We start from the raw sequence: 19603 nt of genomic DNA, 5'->3' as shown, positions 1-19603 counted from the left end.
GAATACGCTTGACTCGATCAATCAACACAAACAACATTGCACACTAGACACGTCTACTATAATCGTATGTGTTATATTCAGCGCTATTCTGCAGCTATCGTGGTATTAACACATTCCCGACACAAATCTGTAATCACTTTCCAATTCAGCAGTAAACAGGTATATCTTTAACAGAGCAGTGAAGATGGTCGTGTAATTGATCCGAATGGCAGCGAGAGCGGAGTCCATGAGAACGACACCCGGATAATGGCAGCAAGAGTGAAGTACAACAGAACGATAGCCGAATAATGGCACCAAGAGTGAAGTACAACGGAACGATACCCGGATAATGGCAGCAAGAGTGAAGTACAACAGAACGATACCCGGATAATGGCAGCAAGAGTGAAGTACAACAGAACGATACCCGGATAATGGCAGCAAGAGTGAAGTACAATAGAATGACGCCCGGATAATGGCAGCAAGATTGAAGTACAACAGAACGATACCCGGATAATGGCAGCAAGAGTGAAGTACAACAGAACGATACCCGGATAATAGCAGCAAGAGTGAAGTACAACAGAACGATACCCGGATAATTTCAGTAAGAGTGAAGTACAACAGAACGATACCCGGATAATGGCACCGAGAGTGAGCTACGTAGAAGGACACGCAGTCAATGGCAGTAAGATTGCGCTAACTAGAATGACACCCAGGTAACGGCAGCGAGCTAGAACGCCATGGTTATTCATGTGTCATTGACAAAATACAACATAGACAATCCTTATGGATAACAGCCTCTTTATTTTCGTTTCGATACAGATTGTTGTACCGCTGACAGACAGACCTGACCAGATCACCAGCCTTAAGTGGGATCTACAAATACTTGGTATTAAATTTAGCACATTTACTACATCTAGTGGCGACTCAGTTTCAGTACATATCTATATATATTGTTAGTATACACCAGATTCTCAAAAGAGATAAGTATAATGCCACAACAGATATTGGTTGTGCTGCTCTGCTTGTCGACATTCTGAAATGTTCTTGTTTCGTGGAAGTATATCATGTACTGCTTCCACATAATATTGCACAATGCATCATTGAAGTAGAATTGGTTCCAAACTCTCGATCATTCACCGGGTCGTTCCGAGTGGGTCACGTTTAGTGGTTGTGGTTTGCTAACAAAATGGAAACACTCACCGGATAAGGCAATGCAACGAGAGAGGGGGTGCTCATGACAGGGGTACCCGAATACCGTCGTCACATTGACGAAAGAATAAGAAGGGATTCATCCATGGGTACCTAGATAACGCTGAGCAGAGAGGGAGACTTTAAGCCAAGTGATTCGCAAAGCAGCGGCACCCGGATAGTGGCAGCGACGGTTAGATGCAGGAGAGGGACACGAGGATAATGCCATCGAGGATGAGATGCAAGGCAGCGGCACCCAGATAATCGTCTCGTACAAAGGAAATGCTAACAAAAGGAAACGCCACATTCGGAGCACTATCACTTGAAAAATCCCGAGTGCTGGGCAGGGCTGGAAATGCCCTAAAATATACCAAGAACTAAGAACTAAAAAGAGAGTACACACTGGCGCAGATACACGGAAACAGAATACTATTGGATTACGTCAGCCAAAGTTGTATACGTCATTCGATTTGGAGTCCTATAACAACGGAGAGATGCCTTGAAGTTATGCGTGTGTCGTTATTGGCGCACTGGCGTTGAAAGTGAAACAGCGCAGTGCTTGACCCATGAAATGATTTAAGCACTGTTGCAGTACTTCTGCTGGTCCATACATGGACCTCCATCTCACCCCTTGAATGTTTCGTAATCTAAATCATTACCGTTGTTTCTAATCATATTTCGTTGTTGAAAGATATATTTGCTTTCATTAATTTCATTTGTTGTGTCTATAGGCCATGATGCTATTCCGATAATCTGTCCTCAATAAAATAGGAATCCTTTGCCGGATAACCTGCTTTCTCGGTGACAGTGCAGTCCAATGCTGCCACGAAACGTTCTACCATGTTCAACTCGATTAGAGATACTTATAGCCTGTTATGTGTATATCATATTGCAAATTCCAAGATTTACATGAAAGCGTTTTTTTCCAACTTAAGGCCGGTAGGCTGCTTGAAATAATGATATTAACGCATGGAAGTTATAACCTGAAATGTTGAGTTGTATATGGAATATGTAAAGTATGTGTAGCATTCTGATGTGGACACAACTGGATATAGTAACTACAAAAGCGATATTTGCGAAGCTACAGTGATATTTACTGTCTGTGAAACTGAATCTTCAATTCACCTACTCAAAATATCGGAGTTCAACAATGTGCGTTTGCGTATTCATCGTCACTAAGATACTTTTACCTCACCACAACAGATGTTTTCCATCATTGTAACTTATAATAAACAGGAAACAATCGTTAACAATTGTAAGCAGGCAGGAGGTTTACAGAAATTTTGGGCACGTGTAACGTTGGTATTTGGTGTTGTGTAGTCAGCTTCTGTCGGTAAATGGCGAAAATAATCATGACAAAGCTTCCCTTCTGCAGCAAGATTCTACAGTCTTAATTCAAACGATCCATTGTCGAATAAAGAACCAATCGACATACTAGGCTGTCCAGTATATGCGATCTCTCGGCGTCTGACCACTCCGGCCAGACACGGTCAGTCAGTTGGCCGACCTATCCCGTGTCTAGGTCAAGCGATGGCTGGTGAGTCATGCAGCCAGGTCAGATGAGATACGTTCCCCAGGGTGGTGTGTCCGAGCCAACATACACGTATCATCTTTGCTATGGATCTGCAACACGTGGTCACTTTCATTACGATACTAGTACCGCCAGAGAGTCATTAAGGAAAGTTTTAGAAACCTGGTCAATTTACTTGCTTTATTATCCTCAAGAGACTGAGAAGTGTGTCCCTGTATATTATTGAGATAATCCCATTGGTGTCACCAGACGATAGAAGTCTCCATCTTAAAATTACAACGGCAATAGGCGGCATTGCTTACACATTGATTTGGTTGTGTCTGCCTGAGATTGTGAAGTTATCTAGTGGCTGGGGGTCGAGACGACGTGAAGCAGCCTCTTACGGGTCAGAGTAAAACTTGGCCGTGACACGTGATGACACGATAGAAGTTGTGTAACTGTGCATCGTCCGGCTGTGAGGATGGTAGGAAGCACGAACCTTTGTCCTGTAAGAACACAGTTATAGAATGCTAAGTCAGTCCTAAGTATTATAGTCTCTTTATTAAGTGGATTATTTAGAGAGTCCACAGTAATGACTAGCTGAAAGTCCTTTCAGCTGTTGACGAAACTCGTGATTCCTGATATTCTGTTGCATGGACTACTTACTGTCCTTGTTATGGTTTATATGTAAGGGATCATTCTGTTGCATTACCTAGACATAACAAGCACAAGTCATCGTAAACAACAAGCGAACCCAGACCCGAATATGTCCAACACCTGATTCACGTGTATTCCCGCCATACTGATGTGAAGATTAAATTAGTCTTACCACGCAGCAGGAATTTCAAGTCATATGTCTCTCCACCTCCCGTATGCAGTGACATATTCCTGTAACAACTCGTGCATGGCATTCAATTCTATCACTGTTCAGTTTAGGAGATATATTCCTTTGCGCCGATAATATTATTTCCGAGCAAGAAGAAAAGGGCATCAATATGTAGTTCAGTCACATCGTTAATGTGTCCAGATGATTCACAGTAGACGTCAACGGATGTGAGAGAGCGAGTGAATGTTGTTTTAACACCACATTCATCAATATTCAAGCATTTCACGGCGGCGAGGGAATCTGTCTAGTTCAAAACTTTCATAAGATTAAGAACGTGTATCGCTGCAATCTGATCTTAGGATATCCCTATCAGAGTCTGTTTCTGAAGATTTAGGAAAACATTTATGCTTACACGTTCTTCCAAAGATAACGAATGTGTATATTTCTGAAAACATTCACTTAAGAATGAAGCTGGCGGGCAGTAATTAGCATTTGTTACAAATTACGTATTTAAGATTCATGGTTAACGATTCATGTTTATCTGCTTGAATGACGTCAGTTTATACTTTATGACACTTAATATGGGATATATTCGACCTCCAAACATAGATGGAGGTATGAGCTCACATTTCAACGGTTTAGGACAGAGTATTAAATGTTGTACATACATGTTCTCTGTTCTTGTGTGAAATAAATGAAGGGAAGCAACTCTGAATTTATTGAAGGACCTACCGCGACGCTTGTGACTATTCTTTGCCTGTAAGTGATAAATGCTTTCTTGGAGCGTGTCCCGCCACGGTGAATGCGCCATGCAGAGGTAATCCCCCAGGGTATGATAGATGATAAACGACTTATCCAGTCAGCATCCCCTTGTAGAAGCATTCTGTCCACAGGGTTTGGCAACTACAAACACCACATTCCAAACACTTTGCGACCCAGTGTCGAGCACTATTACGCCGAGTTTATCTCTTTTGGAGACATTTGATATTTTCTGTGAATGAACGCACTTTGGCTTGCGGATTTTGTTTGCTGGGTAACTCACTGTGAAGAACATCAACGCAGACCTTTGACAAAGATATTTTGTTGAACGTGGATGATATCATACTGCATAGCTTTAGTTACTCTGCAGATAAGTAGCCCGAAAAAATATTTCAAAATGTCATGTCAAAATCAAAATGTATCACGACCATTCAACCCGTTTCAAAGAAATTTCGTACTAAAGTTTTCACCAAATTCTTAATCCAAACGTACTATGGATGGTTTGGACATAGTTCAATATTTTGCAATAACGATGTAACAAACAAAATGTTGAAACTAAGATATTAATAAGATAAGTATTATACAAAAATGAGCATAATAATGTCCTTCTACATTTTCTCAGTTATTCATGGTACCTAGATGTGCCAATAACAGAGTAGTATTTTATACCTCTAAGCAGTTGCTCTGACGACGCGATACATTCCGCCATGCCAGTCTTGCCGTGTGGGCCGTGCCTTTTTATCACCAGTCAAAACAAGGCAAGGTGCACTAGCCCAAGCTCTGGGGTGGCTACTGTCTGCGACAATGATATTTTACTGTCTGTGTTCCCAGATAATGTGCTAAATCCCGGTATCAAAGGGACTTCTGAAGGGTATGTGCTGGGAGCCCTTCTTGATGAATCTGCAGTGGTAGCTCCCAGTGCACAACGCAGATCGACGAGGAAAATAAAGCGACATTCTTCTCGTAGGCCCGCTATCAAAAGCCACCACGGTGGTCTGTTTACATTCTTGAACGGGTAGCGCAAAGCCAGATGAACACAACAGCATGGAAGAGGTATATTCGACCACGGAACATTCGTAAAGATACTGCTTTTCTATGGGCGGGAGCTTTATGACGTCACGCAGCCAGTGAGCGCGGCCACCCCAGTGTAGTTATGGGTAGTGAGACGATACAAATGGAAGGCTGTGTTAAGCTGTGAGGTGTATGGTAACAGAAGAACGTTTGCCATTGTTGGCCTACCCCGACTGCACTTGCTGCCTTCAGTGCCGTCAAAAGGAGATGTTTTGGCATTGACAGTCTTTAGTAAAAGGCGGTTACATCGAATTTCTTTCACTGGCTGCCTACATTTGTACAGAAATAAACACAAATTCTTGAATTTGTCCTGCGCCTTTGGTGGGCTTCATAGTAAACCTGTAAAGCCAGTGCTGAAAGACATTTCAGGATTGTGCTTCACTGAAGCATTGTAAGCAATACATTCCTTTTGTTCTATTTTGCCATAAAACACGTATTTAGCTTTCAGAGATTTTGGGTAAACCGGGTACACTGTATGGTATTGTACCTGAATCACATTTTGATAATCTCTTTGATTTCACATTAAAACCATTTAATGTGAAAGCAGTGTTTGACAGCCGAAACGTTGACACGGCTCTGACTTAGGATGATAATGTCAAAGGCCCACTAAGTCAGCTCCCTGTCACCTCTTGATGTATTTGCCCACATTTTCTCCTGATGTTGTATATGGAGAATCCGTGAGTGTTTTGTATTTATCGGTATGTCCACACATTTCACGCAGAAAATGGTGTTGTTGTGATCATTACCGCTGATTAGTTGATTAATGCAATTTGTGACGACTGGAAAATGGATTAATTATCAGGCACGTAGCAAGCCATTTTTTGTGCAAGCCCTATAGGTTGCAAAGATTCTTATCTAGATAGTTTTGAGGACTGCCCCAACCTTCACAGCAACACTCATGTGTAAACTGGGGCATTTTTGTACCACGGGAGCCACGCCCTTGACTAATGCCTTTTATACGTAGATGCAATAAGTGTTCAAATATGCAAGATCTGTGAAGATCCTGGGTAGAATAGGTCTTCAGCAACCCATGCTTGCAACAAAAGGCGACTATGCTTGTCGTAAGAGGCGGCTAACGGGATCGGGTGGTCAGATTCGCTGCCTAGGTTGATACATGCAGATAGATGCTCAGGCTGTTGCATGATCACCGAATGGTCTGGTCCAAACTGGATTATTTACTGACCACCGCCATATAGCTGAAATATAAACTAAACTCACCCACTCAAAACTACACCCGACTCTCCGTTATTGTCTGTTGTTAGAAATAACACTTAACGTGTGTAGGGATGACAAGCAATACCTGATAGCAGCAGCAGCAGTACACCTGAAGGGCTCATATATATATGCTCTGTTCAGGTCCTGGATGTCATTTAATAGTGGTATGCTAAGAATGAGTAAGTGAGTGAGTTGTTTTTACGCTGCTTTAGCAATATTCCAGCGATATCACGGCAGGGGAACCAGAATATGGGCCTCACACATTGTACCCATTTGGGGAATCGAACCCGGGTCTTAGGCGTGACAAGCGAACGCTTTATCCACTAGGCTACCTCCCGTCCCCCGTTAAGAATGAGAATTTTATGGACGTCAACCTCTTTACACAGAGAAACACGTGTGTGTGTGTGTATGTGTGTGTGTGCGTGCGTGTGTGTGTCTGTGGGTGTGTCTGTGTGTGTGTTAATGAATTGAATAATAAAGGGCTGCAGTTTCTCCACCGCCAGTTTTATCACCGACGGCGATTAGTTGCACTACATGATGCACGACAAGTGCTGATTCTATAATTTTTTGTGCGATCTTTGGAGCAATAGCAAGTAATGTTTCACTTTGAAGCAGACGGCGCTGCTCGTCCGATGAGAATCCACTCGTGGTTTGACGATTCACAGACCCAGAGTTCAAATTCTATTTAGATTTAAACTTTAATTGTTGATTGGTCGTCTCATCTTTTCCCTGCTCATGGCTTTCACGAAACGGATTTGACCTGAATCCATTTCCTCGTTAAAATCCAACCGTGAAGTTGAAGTGATATTCTGTTGAATCAAAGGATGAACAAAATATTAACGTGTAACAGAACAGAATCGTTTTCGCTGTGAGAAAGGCAGAATGATATTTACCAAGCCTGTGCAATGAAAATTTTAATTTGATACGTATCCATCAAGATTGTTTGAGAAGACAATCGTAACAGTGAGGCAGGAGAAGGAGGATTGTGAAGAAGGGTTAAGGAAATATATAGAGGACACAAAACGACATTCCATGTAATACCAATTTTATGAAACGAGTTAATGATTTGGTATCAAACGAGCAAAAGCTCTCCAACATAAATTGGTAGACACTGTCCAGAAAATCTTGTCTCATAACTTTCCGTATATCAAGCAAAGACCTGATACGGGGTATTAGCATTGTGACGTGATACATTAAACCATTATTACGTTATATGCCTAACGGCATTAAACTAGTGTGATTTTGCCGTAGATATATTACACTGCAGTATCTTCACCGGACGAGTAATAAATTATATGATAACCGAAGAAATACTGAACATATAACACACCGAGTAACCATTTACGTTACAATGTTTATTTTCATCATTTGCAGAGCTGTATGACACATGCGACGGATTCTTGACATCTGGGCACTGGTCTCTTGGACTCCAGACATTTAGGGGAGACGGGGAAGCGGACTCACGGATGTTTTTTTCATTACAAACCCAGAGATCATCAAAACCAACCGCCATCTTCACACATAGACAGTATGAACCGAATAAGTGGATCCACATTGTGGCATCATACGACGGAGCCATGATGAGTTTGTATATCAACAGTGCAAGGATCACAGTGGCAACAGACCAGAAAGGAAATATTTTCAGTGTCTCCTCTTCTGCGTGCAAAGAAATTCATTTGGGAGGAAATATTTCCAATGGGCATTTCTTCAGAGGTAGTATTGATGAATTGAGGCTATGGCAGTTGCCACTAAAACATATAAATATTAAACAAAATATGTTTGTTTCAACAAAAGCGTTGAAGGATAATGAAGGTTTGGTGTTTGGGGATGATTTCAGTGACGTTACAAACTGGAAGTTGATCATAGGACATAGCCTAGAAATTATCCACTCAAACATTCCATATCAGAGTCATGACATTTCTGTGTCTGTACCAGCATGTGGTGAAACCGTATGTGATGACCCGAAAGTAGTCCAAAGTTACACAAACACTTGGCAAATGCGCCATGAAAAGGTAATCCAGTACAGAGTTATTAATTTGATGGATGATAACGGGTCAAATCCTATTGTTACTCACCAACAGATCATCGTTCAACATGAAGCATTAAAGAGTGCATTTGAACAATACAACATCACATTTGACTTAAGTATAGAAAACATAAAGAATTCTTCATTGCGGAAACATCTCATAATGATAGCATGTGATCCCATGAATGTTGGGGACGGCAACTGCCAAGCTGAATGTCAACATCCAAGGACTGGCTACGACGGAGGCGACTGTGATTCTGTGAAGGTGAAGTGCAACCCGAGTAAGAAAGGTAACGGAAAGTGTGACTTTGAATGTAACAAGGCTTACCACGACTGGGACTGGAACGACTGCTGCCTCCCCGGCCCCGACACCCACTATACATGCTACAACTATACGTCTCCTTGGCGGTGAGTTCCTACTGGCGTACGACTGACTGACAAAATCCAAGTACTGACTGACACATTTAACCTATCATGTGTGTGCGTATACCTTAATTGTATTCCCACACGTTAAATAATGTTAAATAAAGAGATACCAATTTCGTATATACTCATTAAATCTATGTATTAAATGTATCTATACATCATATACTTTTTTGTCTAGAATGAGAGCGTGACAAATCTATATGTATTGTCTTGCATGAGTAATGAGTGACCATGGATTCCTTCGTTTCTGAGAAGCACTGGGAGTGCCAAAATGAATTACGTGTGTTGCCCAAATGTTTCGGAATAGTCAGATAAATGAATACACATATTGCTATCTATTTACAATTTATCATTACTATTATTATTATTATGATTACTATTATTGGAAAGAGTATATATACTGTTTGCCCAATAGAGGACTAAATGCTACTGTATAAATGTGTAATATGCCGCGAGGCTACACACAATGACGTCATTCAGTTAACATTATCACGGTGCTCGTGTGACATTATTTCATCAAGGAGCTATTATAACATCTTAAATGGCCATTGAAAAAAACGACGTGTTTGACTAAAAGCGCCTAATCCCATTCAATTCCCCGTCTCTCCTTGGGGACTGGGTAATGTTGATCTTTTGAAATGCCAACAATTCGCTTCCTTGTGTCCAGTGAAGTGAGAAAACTATTGGCAATTCAGATGAGGGTATTGTCTACTGAAGACACCCGATATGGAGGTGCAGGTCATTCTTTTGAGGTGGAGCACAAGGTGTACACAAGCGGTATTGATCACATCAGCAACACAAAAACTGACGTACAACCTCAAATCTGCAATCATTCTAATGTTGCGCACAATCACTGGTCGCTGCTTGTTGTGTGTCTGAGTCATACAACCGTCTTTTTACGCTTACATTTACTACTAAGCTGAGTTCTGCCTGTATGGAAATCGATCACATGATCTTAAGCAGCCAAGTAAGACAGAGCAGGCTATGGCTCACTTGACGATATACAAATTGGTCTATTTGCCCCGACGTGTAAATGTGCTCCCTGCACGGACGATATGCTCATACGAGACATGCGATTTCATTATAGGTTCCACAGCACATGACCTTGACTTTCCCTGCCACTGAAAGATGAAGCTGCAGCGTTGTTTTGAGTAGACTGGCCTTAGACCAATTTCAACCTTATTTCACAATAAGACAGTCAGATGGAATGATGTGCTCTAATAGTACTTCCCGACATAAAGTTGATGACATTATAACTATCTCCTGTAGTTCCTCACATGTCCCCAGTGATTTAATGTTCTCCGTGATGATTCCATCCCTTGTGAACCTAGCCCTTCTGTGCAATCAGTTTCATTTATCACCTACAAAAAGACATTACTCACTGAAAGAATGGTCAGATTTGTATCATGCTTGAAGTAATGGTTCTCACTTGCGAATGACTTCATACATATGTGGATGCTACTTTTGCCTTTTTACAGGGGTTTCCTCGGTATTGAAGAGTATAAAGATGCACTACGGATCCCAGCTACGTCCCACCTCAACGTGTTCCTAGCCTCCACCACCACGGATAAACTAGTCGGGTTGGCTACATTCCCTTGGGAGAAACACGTGTACACCCATCAAGGTAAGCTTCATGGTCCTACCAAGGACGGATGATAGACGTTTTACCTGTATCACACTCTCACCAGTTGTATTAGGGCATATAATGCGCTATCATATCCAAAAGTTGCATATAGTAGGTAAAGTGGACCGTGATAAACTCTGCTGTACTCTGTACCTAGAACATGACTGAAGAGCATGTGTAGAAGAAAAGCTTGAACTAACAACTCACTCACATGTTGTGTTTCGTGAAGTACAATACAGTAAAATACTGTTCACCTACGTTTTGAATTAATAGAAAATACCTCCCAAATGGTATGTTAGTTTACGCCTGCTTCTCCGCTCTGTTGTAAAGAATGTAATTGAGTTCTCTGGATAACAAAGTTTAAAGAGAAAATGTCTCTTGTGTTATCTTAAGTGATGTTTAAATGTAACAACTGTTCACAGCTGAAACGCGAAAGGGGTCTGTCGTACAAGCCTCGAGACACCATCACACTTAGAGGTCACACTCTTTCCACTCATTGTCTTTCTGTGTAAGAATCATGTCTCTGGTGACTCAAATGACTCATGGTCATCATAGTTGTTCTAGTCAAGATTGGGGATCGGAAATGTTATCGGCGTCATGTCATTATTTGGTTTTATCTCACCGGGTCTCCCATTCATTCTTGGTCTCAGCAGACTATGCTCCAAACGATTACAGCGCGAGCTAGTGTGTGGTGGGAGAGATGGAGGGGGCGTTCGTGTACGGCAACATATTGGGATACCTCATTCAGAACCCAAGTCTTCATTTCAGATGGACGCCTCCACAGTTATGACTAAGAGATACAAATTGCGTAGATAATGTGGAATGGGTTTTGTTTTCTATCTGTGGTGTGACCTTTAGTACTGGACCATATTTCATCTGTTCCATCGTGTAGTAATGTGGCATAACTTACAATTCTGTCAGAAACATGAAACGTTAAAAGCATTCGCAGTTGGGAAATACAAAAGGGTCTATTTAACATATTCCATTAAGCATCGAATGTTCACTTGCTATGCACATCCGAGAACCGTATCCAGTAAATCACTGAACGATTTCTTGAGAGTAGATCTGGTCATGTTATCCCCTAACTTGTTTGGGGGCACTGGTTATTTCATAAGTATTTATTCCATCTCTATTGTCTGTCAGTAGGTCTCCACGAATGGTGTGTTTACATGGAATGAGTGGCTCTTAAAGTATTATCATTTGTTACCCTTGCTTTCTTTCACCGTACTGAACAAGCTCAGCCGTGCAGCCTCGATGCAGTTGCGATAGAATAATATCTCGTTTACAGAGCATGCGAAGAAGAGCTAGGGGAATAGCGTAGTAATAGCTCAATGTCACATGCAGTTACGACTTATGAATCTCCAAAGCTGAGAAAATTACGTTTGTTGTGTGAAGAGAATCCTACAGACATATTTATATGTCTGGAAGATCTGATGTAAATTCCCCTTGTTTGGATATGACTCACACCATCGTGTCTTGTTGACATGGTTTTGACCCCCGACCTCTGACACTGCTAGTGGCTGGCCGATGTAGTCTGGACCTGTGCTAGATTTGCCCGTAGACTTCAAGAAAGCGGTCACTGTCGACACGTACACATGCTCCGGGCAAGGAAGTGTCGGGGCTAGGTAAGGCAAGGCAAGGCCAGATATGTTATGGTATCTCACGTTACCATGACATTATTGATGGTATGTCCTCACTGGGGTGTTATTCATTTTCGTTTCGATCAATATATTTACTAAATGTTTAGATAAATGGAGCACGGACTCGTCATCCAGCTCCTGAGTGTGTATCTGCAGATGGCTTCTGCCACTAAACATGTCTGTTTTCATGACTGTACATCACGACCAGCCTGTGACATTACGAAATGATATGCTCAACTATACACAAAGTTTCACATAAGACTGTATACACAACTTTGATTACCCACACGGTGAAACATAATCAGTGTCATATATATATCACATGTGCACACATGGACATATCACTTTTCCTAACAACCACTGTTTCTGTATTTTGTCGTCTCTGACGTCATAAAGCATTTGAACGTGACGTCTATAGAGAGGGCCGTCACACTTGCGTACCGTCTTTTACTGCACAAATGCACAAGAATAAAATGGATAATAAAGACATTATTACGCTTGAGCAAGTCAAATGACTAATTCGAAACTTATCCAAAATTATGTATTGTTCTCGTTCTCGTTCGACCGATACAAAGTTTCACACTCTTTACGTATAAATCGTATGACACTTTTCCTCGAGTACTAATCTCTATGTACAGATGTATGTCATCTGATAGGAGGGTACACACACTACAGGCACAACTGTAAACATATCACAAGTTATCTGTTCATTTATATGATACACCTTGCAACGTGATACAGGGCGGCTGGGTAGCCTAGTGGTTAAAGTGTTCGCTCGTCACGCCGAAGATACGGGTTCGATTCCCCACAATCTGTCAAGACCTGCATCGGTATTATTGCTTGAATTTTGCTAAAAGCGACGTAAAAGCATACTCACTCTCTCACTAGCTCACTTGTACAATGATATGCGTGTATCTCCAGGTTTAGCGTACATGCATTTAATGAAACCAGCGCACCATATACGTCATGCGGAGCCCATCATACATACTAGATGACGTCAGTAGTCCCCACGTTACCCCGAGTTACCTGAATGACACCAGAACGTCCATGATTGACAATTAAGGAAGCTAATCACCGACATTGATTGATTTGAAAATGTGTAAGAGGAGACGGAATTTTGGCCCTGACCTGATTGAACGGGAAAGCTTTCTTTCATGTCCTTGTGTGAATGACAAGGCCGACGAATTAACTTCAAAATTATGTAAGGAATGTTACCTAAGATATGACATCTGACTGAGCTGCACGGTTCCCGGGACATGCCTCCAAGTTTATATTTTTGACTGACATTCGGGTGGTTGGAGAAAACGTTGTTTTAAGAAAATGTGTTTTGTGAGACATAATTGCCTTCTTTGTTTTCCTACTTTGCAACTTTCTAAGTATGTGTCTTTACAACAAACATCCTCTGTTAGCTTATGAATAGACAATGTCATGGTGGTTTAGTTTAAACATATTTTATTCACAAAGTAAACAGAAGTGCGGACAAGTTCTTACAACTAATATAACCAACCTCCTCTGTTTGCAACGGCTGTTTATATTCATCTTGATAAAACGGAGTGAAAGCATATGTGACGTCCCCACCTCCCAGACACCATGTGTCGTCATCACCTGACTGTAATTACAGGCCTGCCATACAAACAGCGACCAAATCATTGAACTCATATACATCAAAACAGAACAAATATCACCAAAAATAAGAAAATAAACTTCCAAAACTGCAACAATGTCCTCTGAAACCGAAACAAATGCTCTGTAATAGAAACCTGATCGTTTGAAAAGGAAACAAAACTCGTGTATCTACTAGAAGAACGTGCAGAACGGCAGTGTTAGCATCCCAAAAACGGCAGTCATATTATCCCTAAACAGCATAAATATCGTCAAAGATGGCTGCGAGGAGAGACGAACAGGCTTTGTCAATGATGTTTTTCATCACTATGAATCTAATCTTGAAAATTTGATATCGGGATGTGGCGCATCCACCCCCTATTGTAGTAAGCTTCAAACCTATGTTCATACTTCTCAGTGTCAGGCTTGCTTTGCTGCAAAAAAGGTAAACCTGAATTAGATCCTTTGACATACAGTAGGGGCAGATAGTCTCATGTTTAATATTCATTTGTCACCTATTGCTAAAAGGGACGCTCAACCATGCTTACTCATTCTCACACACTTCAACATTGATTTAGACGGGGACAGGCTCTCATTGTAATGACTATCCCCAGCCGACACAACATGTGTAACACCGACCTCAGAGTGTGCCATCATCACCTGATAGTAATGACTATCCCCAGCCGACACAACGTGTGTAACACCGACCTCAGAGTGTGCCATCATCACCTGATAGTAATGACTATCCCCAGCCGGCACAACGTGTGTAACACCGACCTCAGAGTGTGCCATCATCACCTGATAGTAATGACTATCCCCAGCCGACACAACATGTGTAACACCGACCTCAGAGTGTGCCATCATCACCTGATAGTAATGACTATCCCCAGCCGACACAGCATGTGTAACACCGACCTCAGAGTGTGCCATCATCACCTGATAGTAATGACTATCCCCAGCCGACACAACATGTGTAACACCGACCTCAGAGTGTGCCATCATCACCTGATAGTAATGACTATCCCCAGCCGACACAACATGTGTAACACCGACCTCAGAGTGTGCCATCATCACCTGATAGTAATGACTATCCCCAGCCGACACAACATGTGTAACACCGACCTCAGAGTGTGCCATCATCACCTGACAGTAATGACTATCCCCAGCCGACACAACATGTGTAACACCGACCTCAGAGTGTGCCATCATCACCTGATAGTAATGACTATCCCCAGCCGACACAACATGTGTAACGCCGACCTCAGAGTGTGCCATCATCACCTGATAGTAATGACTATCCCCAGCCGACACAACATGTGTAACGCCGACCTCAGAGTGTGCCATCATCACCTGATAGTAATGACTATCCCCAGCCGACACAACATGTGTAACGCCGACCTCAGAGTGTGCCATCATCACCTGATAGTAATGACTATCCCCAGCCGACACAACATGTGTAACTCCGACCTCAGAGTGTGCCATCATCACCTGATAGTAATGACTATCCCCAGCCGACACAACATGTGTAACACCGACCTCAGAGTGTGCCATCATCACCTGATAGTAATGACTATCCCCAGCCGACACAACATGTGTAACACCGACCTCAGAGTGTGCCATCATCACCTGATAGTAATGACTATCCCCAGCCGGCACAATGTGTGTAACGCCGACCCCGGAGTTTGTCATCATCACCCGATTGTAATGACTATCCCCAGCCGACACAATGTGTGTAACGCCGACCCCGGAGTTTGTCATCATCACCTGATTGTAATGACTATCCCCAGCCGACACCACATGTGTAACCCCGACCCCGGAGTTTGTCATCATCACCGGATTGTAATGACTATCCCCAGCCGACACCATGCGTGTAACCCCGACCTCGGCGTGTGCCATCATCACCTGATTGTAATGACTATCCCCAGCCGACACCATGTGTGTAACCCCGACCCAGTAGTGTGCCCTAGACGTAGTGTTTACACCACAAGGCGTGTAATGCTAGCGGCGGCCAAAGTACGTATGTCTGTCTGGGTGAGTTCATCTCCATTCAGTGACTGTCTGAGCATCCATCTGGCACAGGTTGCGCGGGCTCTGTACAGGTGGTTGCAGTTACTGCCAGAACCACCCACAGCACAGACAAGTGGAACACATATACTTCTTGAACCTTGCTTAAAGGTACACGTTTGTCTCGATCTCACGACAAGAGGATGTCGAAGTTTTTACTATCGTCAATAGCCTCTTGGATCACAGTTTGCTAATACTCAGAGATACATTCATTAGACGTCCATGGTTAGACGCATTGTTGCCCTTAACCCTGAAAAGTTGCACACCTCGAGGGCCGGGAGCCCTACAAAATGTGAGTCCTGATAAGAATGTGTATAGACCCTATGTTTTAATATGGAAATAATACTCTTAGTTATTGGAGATGAAAAAGCTGTCGTCCGTAGCGCCCAGCAGAAAACAACAGCTGTGGGTCCGAGTGGTCGGACTCGGGCTTGAGGACCGACGTGAATTTCAAACGCTGTGTATCGTGGTTTCAATGCTCAGATTCAGTCTAACTGGCACTGGTCTTTAATTTATCAGCACCATTTAAAGCAAACTGCAGATTTACATTCATATTTTACGACCTTCATATCTGTTGGCTATCCGCCCATCAATAACCTCCCATGTCCACTTGAATAATGTTTAAAGCTCACCCAACGTGTGGTGCTGCACAGTAGATTGAAGAATGAAAGTTATTATTAAACTGGAAAAAAAAACAATTCTGCTCAGAACATTTGTTTAGGTCCTCAATCCGTGGTACAAGCTATTCATATTGTTTCCGTTGATGGCTTCTACGCACACCCATAAAACAATGCTTTGTGGGAAGAAATATTCCTCCCATTCATGGCCAAGTGTTGCGGGGGAGAAGACCTAGCTGACTGTTTGACAAAGATCCCACACAATCAATGGTATATAGCTGGCTTGATGAAAGGGCACGGACAGAATGCTCGACTGTTGATGGGCTGCAGATGAGTGGGTGGAACTCAACACCGATGCAGTCTCATCAGAAAACAGAGAATACTTAATTAAAACATTAAAGACATCTGCAAATCCAATCGCTGAGGAGGCATCAACTGACAAATCTAAATGAGCCCGTTATAGCAATATCGTTCAGTGATGTATATGTTACTGTAGGTGGGAGCTGTACAACAAATCCGTGAGGGGGTGTATTAGTATCCGTGTCTTGCCGTCGATAATATCTTCATTTGTCCCGTGCCCTACATCATTTTAGATCAGCAGAATTACTGTTACACGTACGATGGGAGTGCTGGAGCTCTTCCCTTGTCACATGTGTGTCATTCGCCCTTGTCACAGAGGTAGAAGTGGAATAGATATCTTGAACAATCGTCTTAATGAGAATGGAATTTGGAAAGTTATCTTATAAACACAACTGCTTGTACTGCCGCGGTAGATTAGGGTTTCATGCGTAGCATTACGATCGTCGTCGATTTCAAGTCAAAACATTGATTACCTGTTGACTGGATTCCTTCCTATTGCGCAACTTAGTGCAATAACCAGTCAAAAGGTTGAGACTAATTCATATAACAGGATGCATAACTATTAATCAGTATGATCTGATACATACATCTAAGCAGTATGGCATATTGCAACAGTACGCTCCCGCTAATCCTTGTTAACACGTCGTACAACGTGCTCTGTCGAATAAACAGAAACAGAAATCATGGAAATCTCAAAACGAGGCTCTGCCGCGAGGAAGGCTTGGCAGTCTGATTTGGAAATGATATCGTATCAGTCTCACTGTGCGTTACAGAACAAGTACACTGAATAAGCGCAAAAAATACATAACAGGTGTGACCAGTGAGCCAGATGCACTATGACTATTTTACGACCACATCAAACAAGGACAATCTGTGACGACTCACTTAAGGTTATGCTGCCAACACCTCGCCATAAAAATAGAAATACGATGTTATTAAAGTCTAAACTTTAAATTCATTTGTAAATATCATTTTCGTATGAAACAGAGAATTGGAATTCAGTGTAACCAGAGTTGTTTGTGATGTCTAGTTTCACTTTTACACGAGAATATTCGAATCGGCTGCAAAGTATGTTATTGTCTGAATAGGTTAATGGGACTCATTTTTCAGTATGTACGAAGACTCATGGTGTTGAAACAAAACACTCGCTTTGTGTAATTTTAGCACTGCAATCAAACCTACCGACTTTGCACTTCCAGTGGATGTTTTATATCCACAATTTGCGGCGGAATTGGCAAAGGGCTATTTATCTTCAAAATTCATTGTTTTAAAATTGTCTTAGGAAGTTCATTGTAATTCCTTTTACTGAAGTGATCTAGACCTATTAGAGACTTAACTGAATTGTTTAATATTTATAAAATGGTCTAGAGACTTGGGTGTTGTGACGATATGTCAATGTGCATTGACAACAGTGTAAAAATACATCTATGCCGCCTCATTGTAGGTGGTATCGTCGTCCAGTCTAAGATGTTTCGTCGTCCTGGCCAGACGAATAGTCTTGTACATGAGATTGGTCACAACCTTGGACTGTGGCACGTGCACCACGGGGTGTCCGAGATGGAATGTGATGACCCGTGTGCTGAGACGTACCCTTCACTGGAACACGGGGACCTGTGCGCCGACACTACCCCGACGCCAGAGAACATGCATTGCCACGACCCCGATCCTTCTGATTCCAGATGCGGACTGACAGACTCCTACAAAGACACACCATACAGAAACTTCATGAGCAATGCAGGTACCGTTAGGACGTGAAAACTTGAGTTCTCTGTGGCTTGTGGGGCGTGGACACCAGAGACCAATAGTTGTGGGTTAGAATCAGTCCGGTGAACGTCCAGCATTGCTTCAGGAGTTCATAGATCATGGGTGTTGGGGTAGCGTAGTGGTGAGAGCGTTCACCCATCACGCCAAGGACACAGATTCGATTCCCCACATGGGTAGAACGTCTGAAGCTCATATCCCAGGATGTGATATTGTTAGAATATTGCTAAAAGCGGCGTCAAGCCATATTCACTCGCCCATAAGTGAAACTCCGTAACAAGTGGGATATTGTTGAGAGCGGCATTAACTCCACTCACTCTTCTGAAATGAAAATCTGTCAATGATCGGTTTATACCTATTGTCTTGAATATACCAACTGCCTTTCATAGAAAAATTTAACATACAGAAGGTGCCTCATATGTCGTTCTTGAGTTGTTTAGGGATGCCAGCTTTTTAGCTCAGCTTTCACGTAATTATTCTTTTCTGTTTTATGCATTAGACAACATCTATATTTTTCTTCTAGATAACAACTGCACTGATCACTTCAGTCAGAACCAAGTTGCCCGGATGCACTGCTATCTTGACCTAGTGTACAAGCCGTGGATAACAGCAAAGATACCCTCACCAGTACCTCTCCCACCCAAAGTATGTTTATCTGGGGTGTTTAAAGCATTCGAGTAAACAACAACAACTAAACCAACAACAAAACCATCAGCACTTTAAGTATAACCTTGAAGATCGGAATTATAACTGGTCTTCAGGACTACGTGTTTGTTGTCAAATGTGCCGCTGGTTTGGTTGAAAAATGTATCATATCCATAGTACATATATTCTCAAACACGTCTTTCTTTTACAACACTTGTTTTCCAATATGGGGAATTACTTTCCGCCTACACTTGAATACTTCCTGTCAGCAGGGGGCTGTGGGATAACCT

At 42.3% G+C, this 19603-nt stretch overlaps 2 protein-coding genes across 2 annotated transcripts in view; one reads left to right on the top strand and one right to left on the bottom strand.

The window, feature by feature from the left end:
• Positions 1-19603, bottom strand: part of LOC137273720 (cubilin-like) — a 493514-nt gene that overhangs the window by 143732 nt on the left and 330179 nt on the right. The window lies entirely within an intron of this gene.
• LOC137272534 (pappalysin-1-like) overlaps positions 1-19603 on the top strand; it is a 37519-nt gene that overhangs the window by 2292 nt on the left and 15624 nt on the right. The window contains exons 2-5 of the mRNA XM_067804921.1: positions 7923-8982; positions 10479-10624; positions 18352-18645; positions 19192-19313. Of these exons, the coding sequence (XP_067661022.1) occupies positions 7923-8982; positions 10479-10624; positions 18352-18645; positions 19192-19313 (1622 nt within the window). The remainder of the gene's footprint in view (positions 1-7922; positions 8983-10478; positions 10625-18351; positions 18646-19191; positions 19314-19603) is intronic.

Source organism: Haliotis asinina, chromosome 2 (assembly GCF_037392515.1).
Source record: "Haliotis asinina isolate JCU_RB_2024 chromosome 2, JCU_Hal_asi_v2, whole genome shotgun sequence".
NCBI lineage: Eukaryota > Metazoa > Mollusca > Gastropoda > Lepetellida > Haliotidae > Haliotis > Haliotis asinina.
Note: the sequence above shows the minus strand (reverse complement) of the source record. Positions and strands in the feature narration are given on the sequence as shown.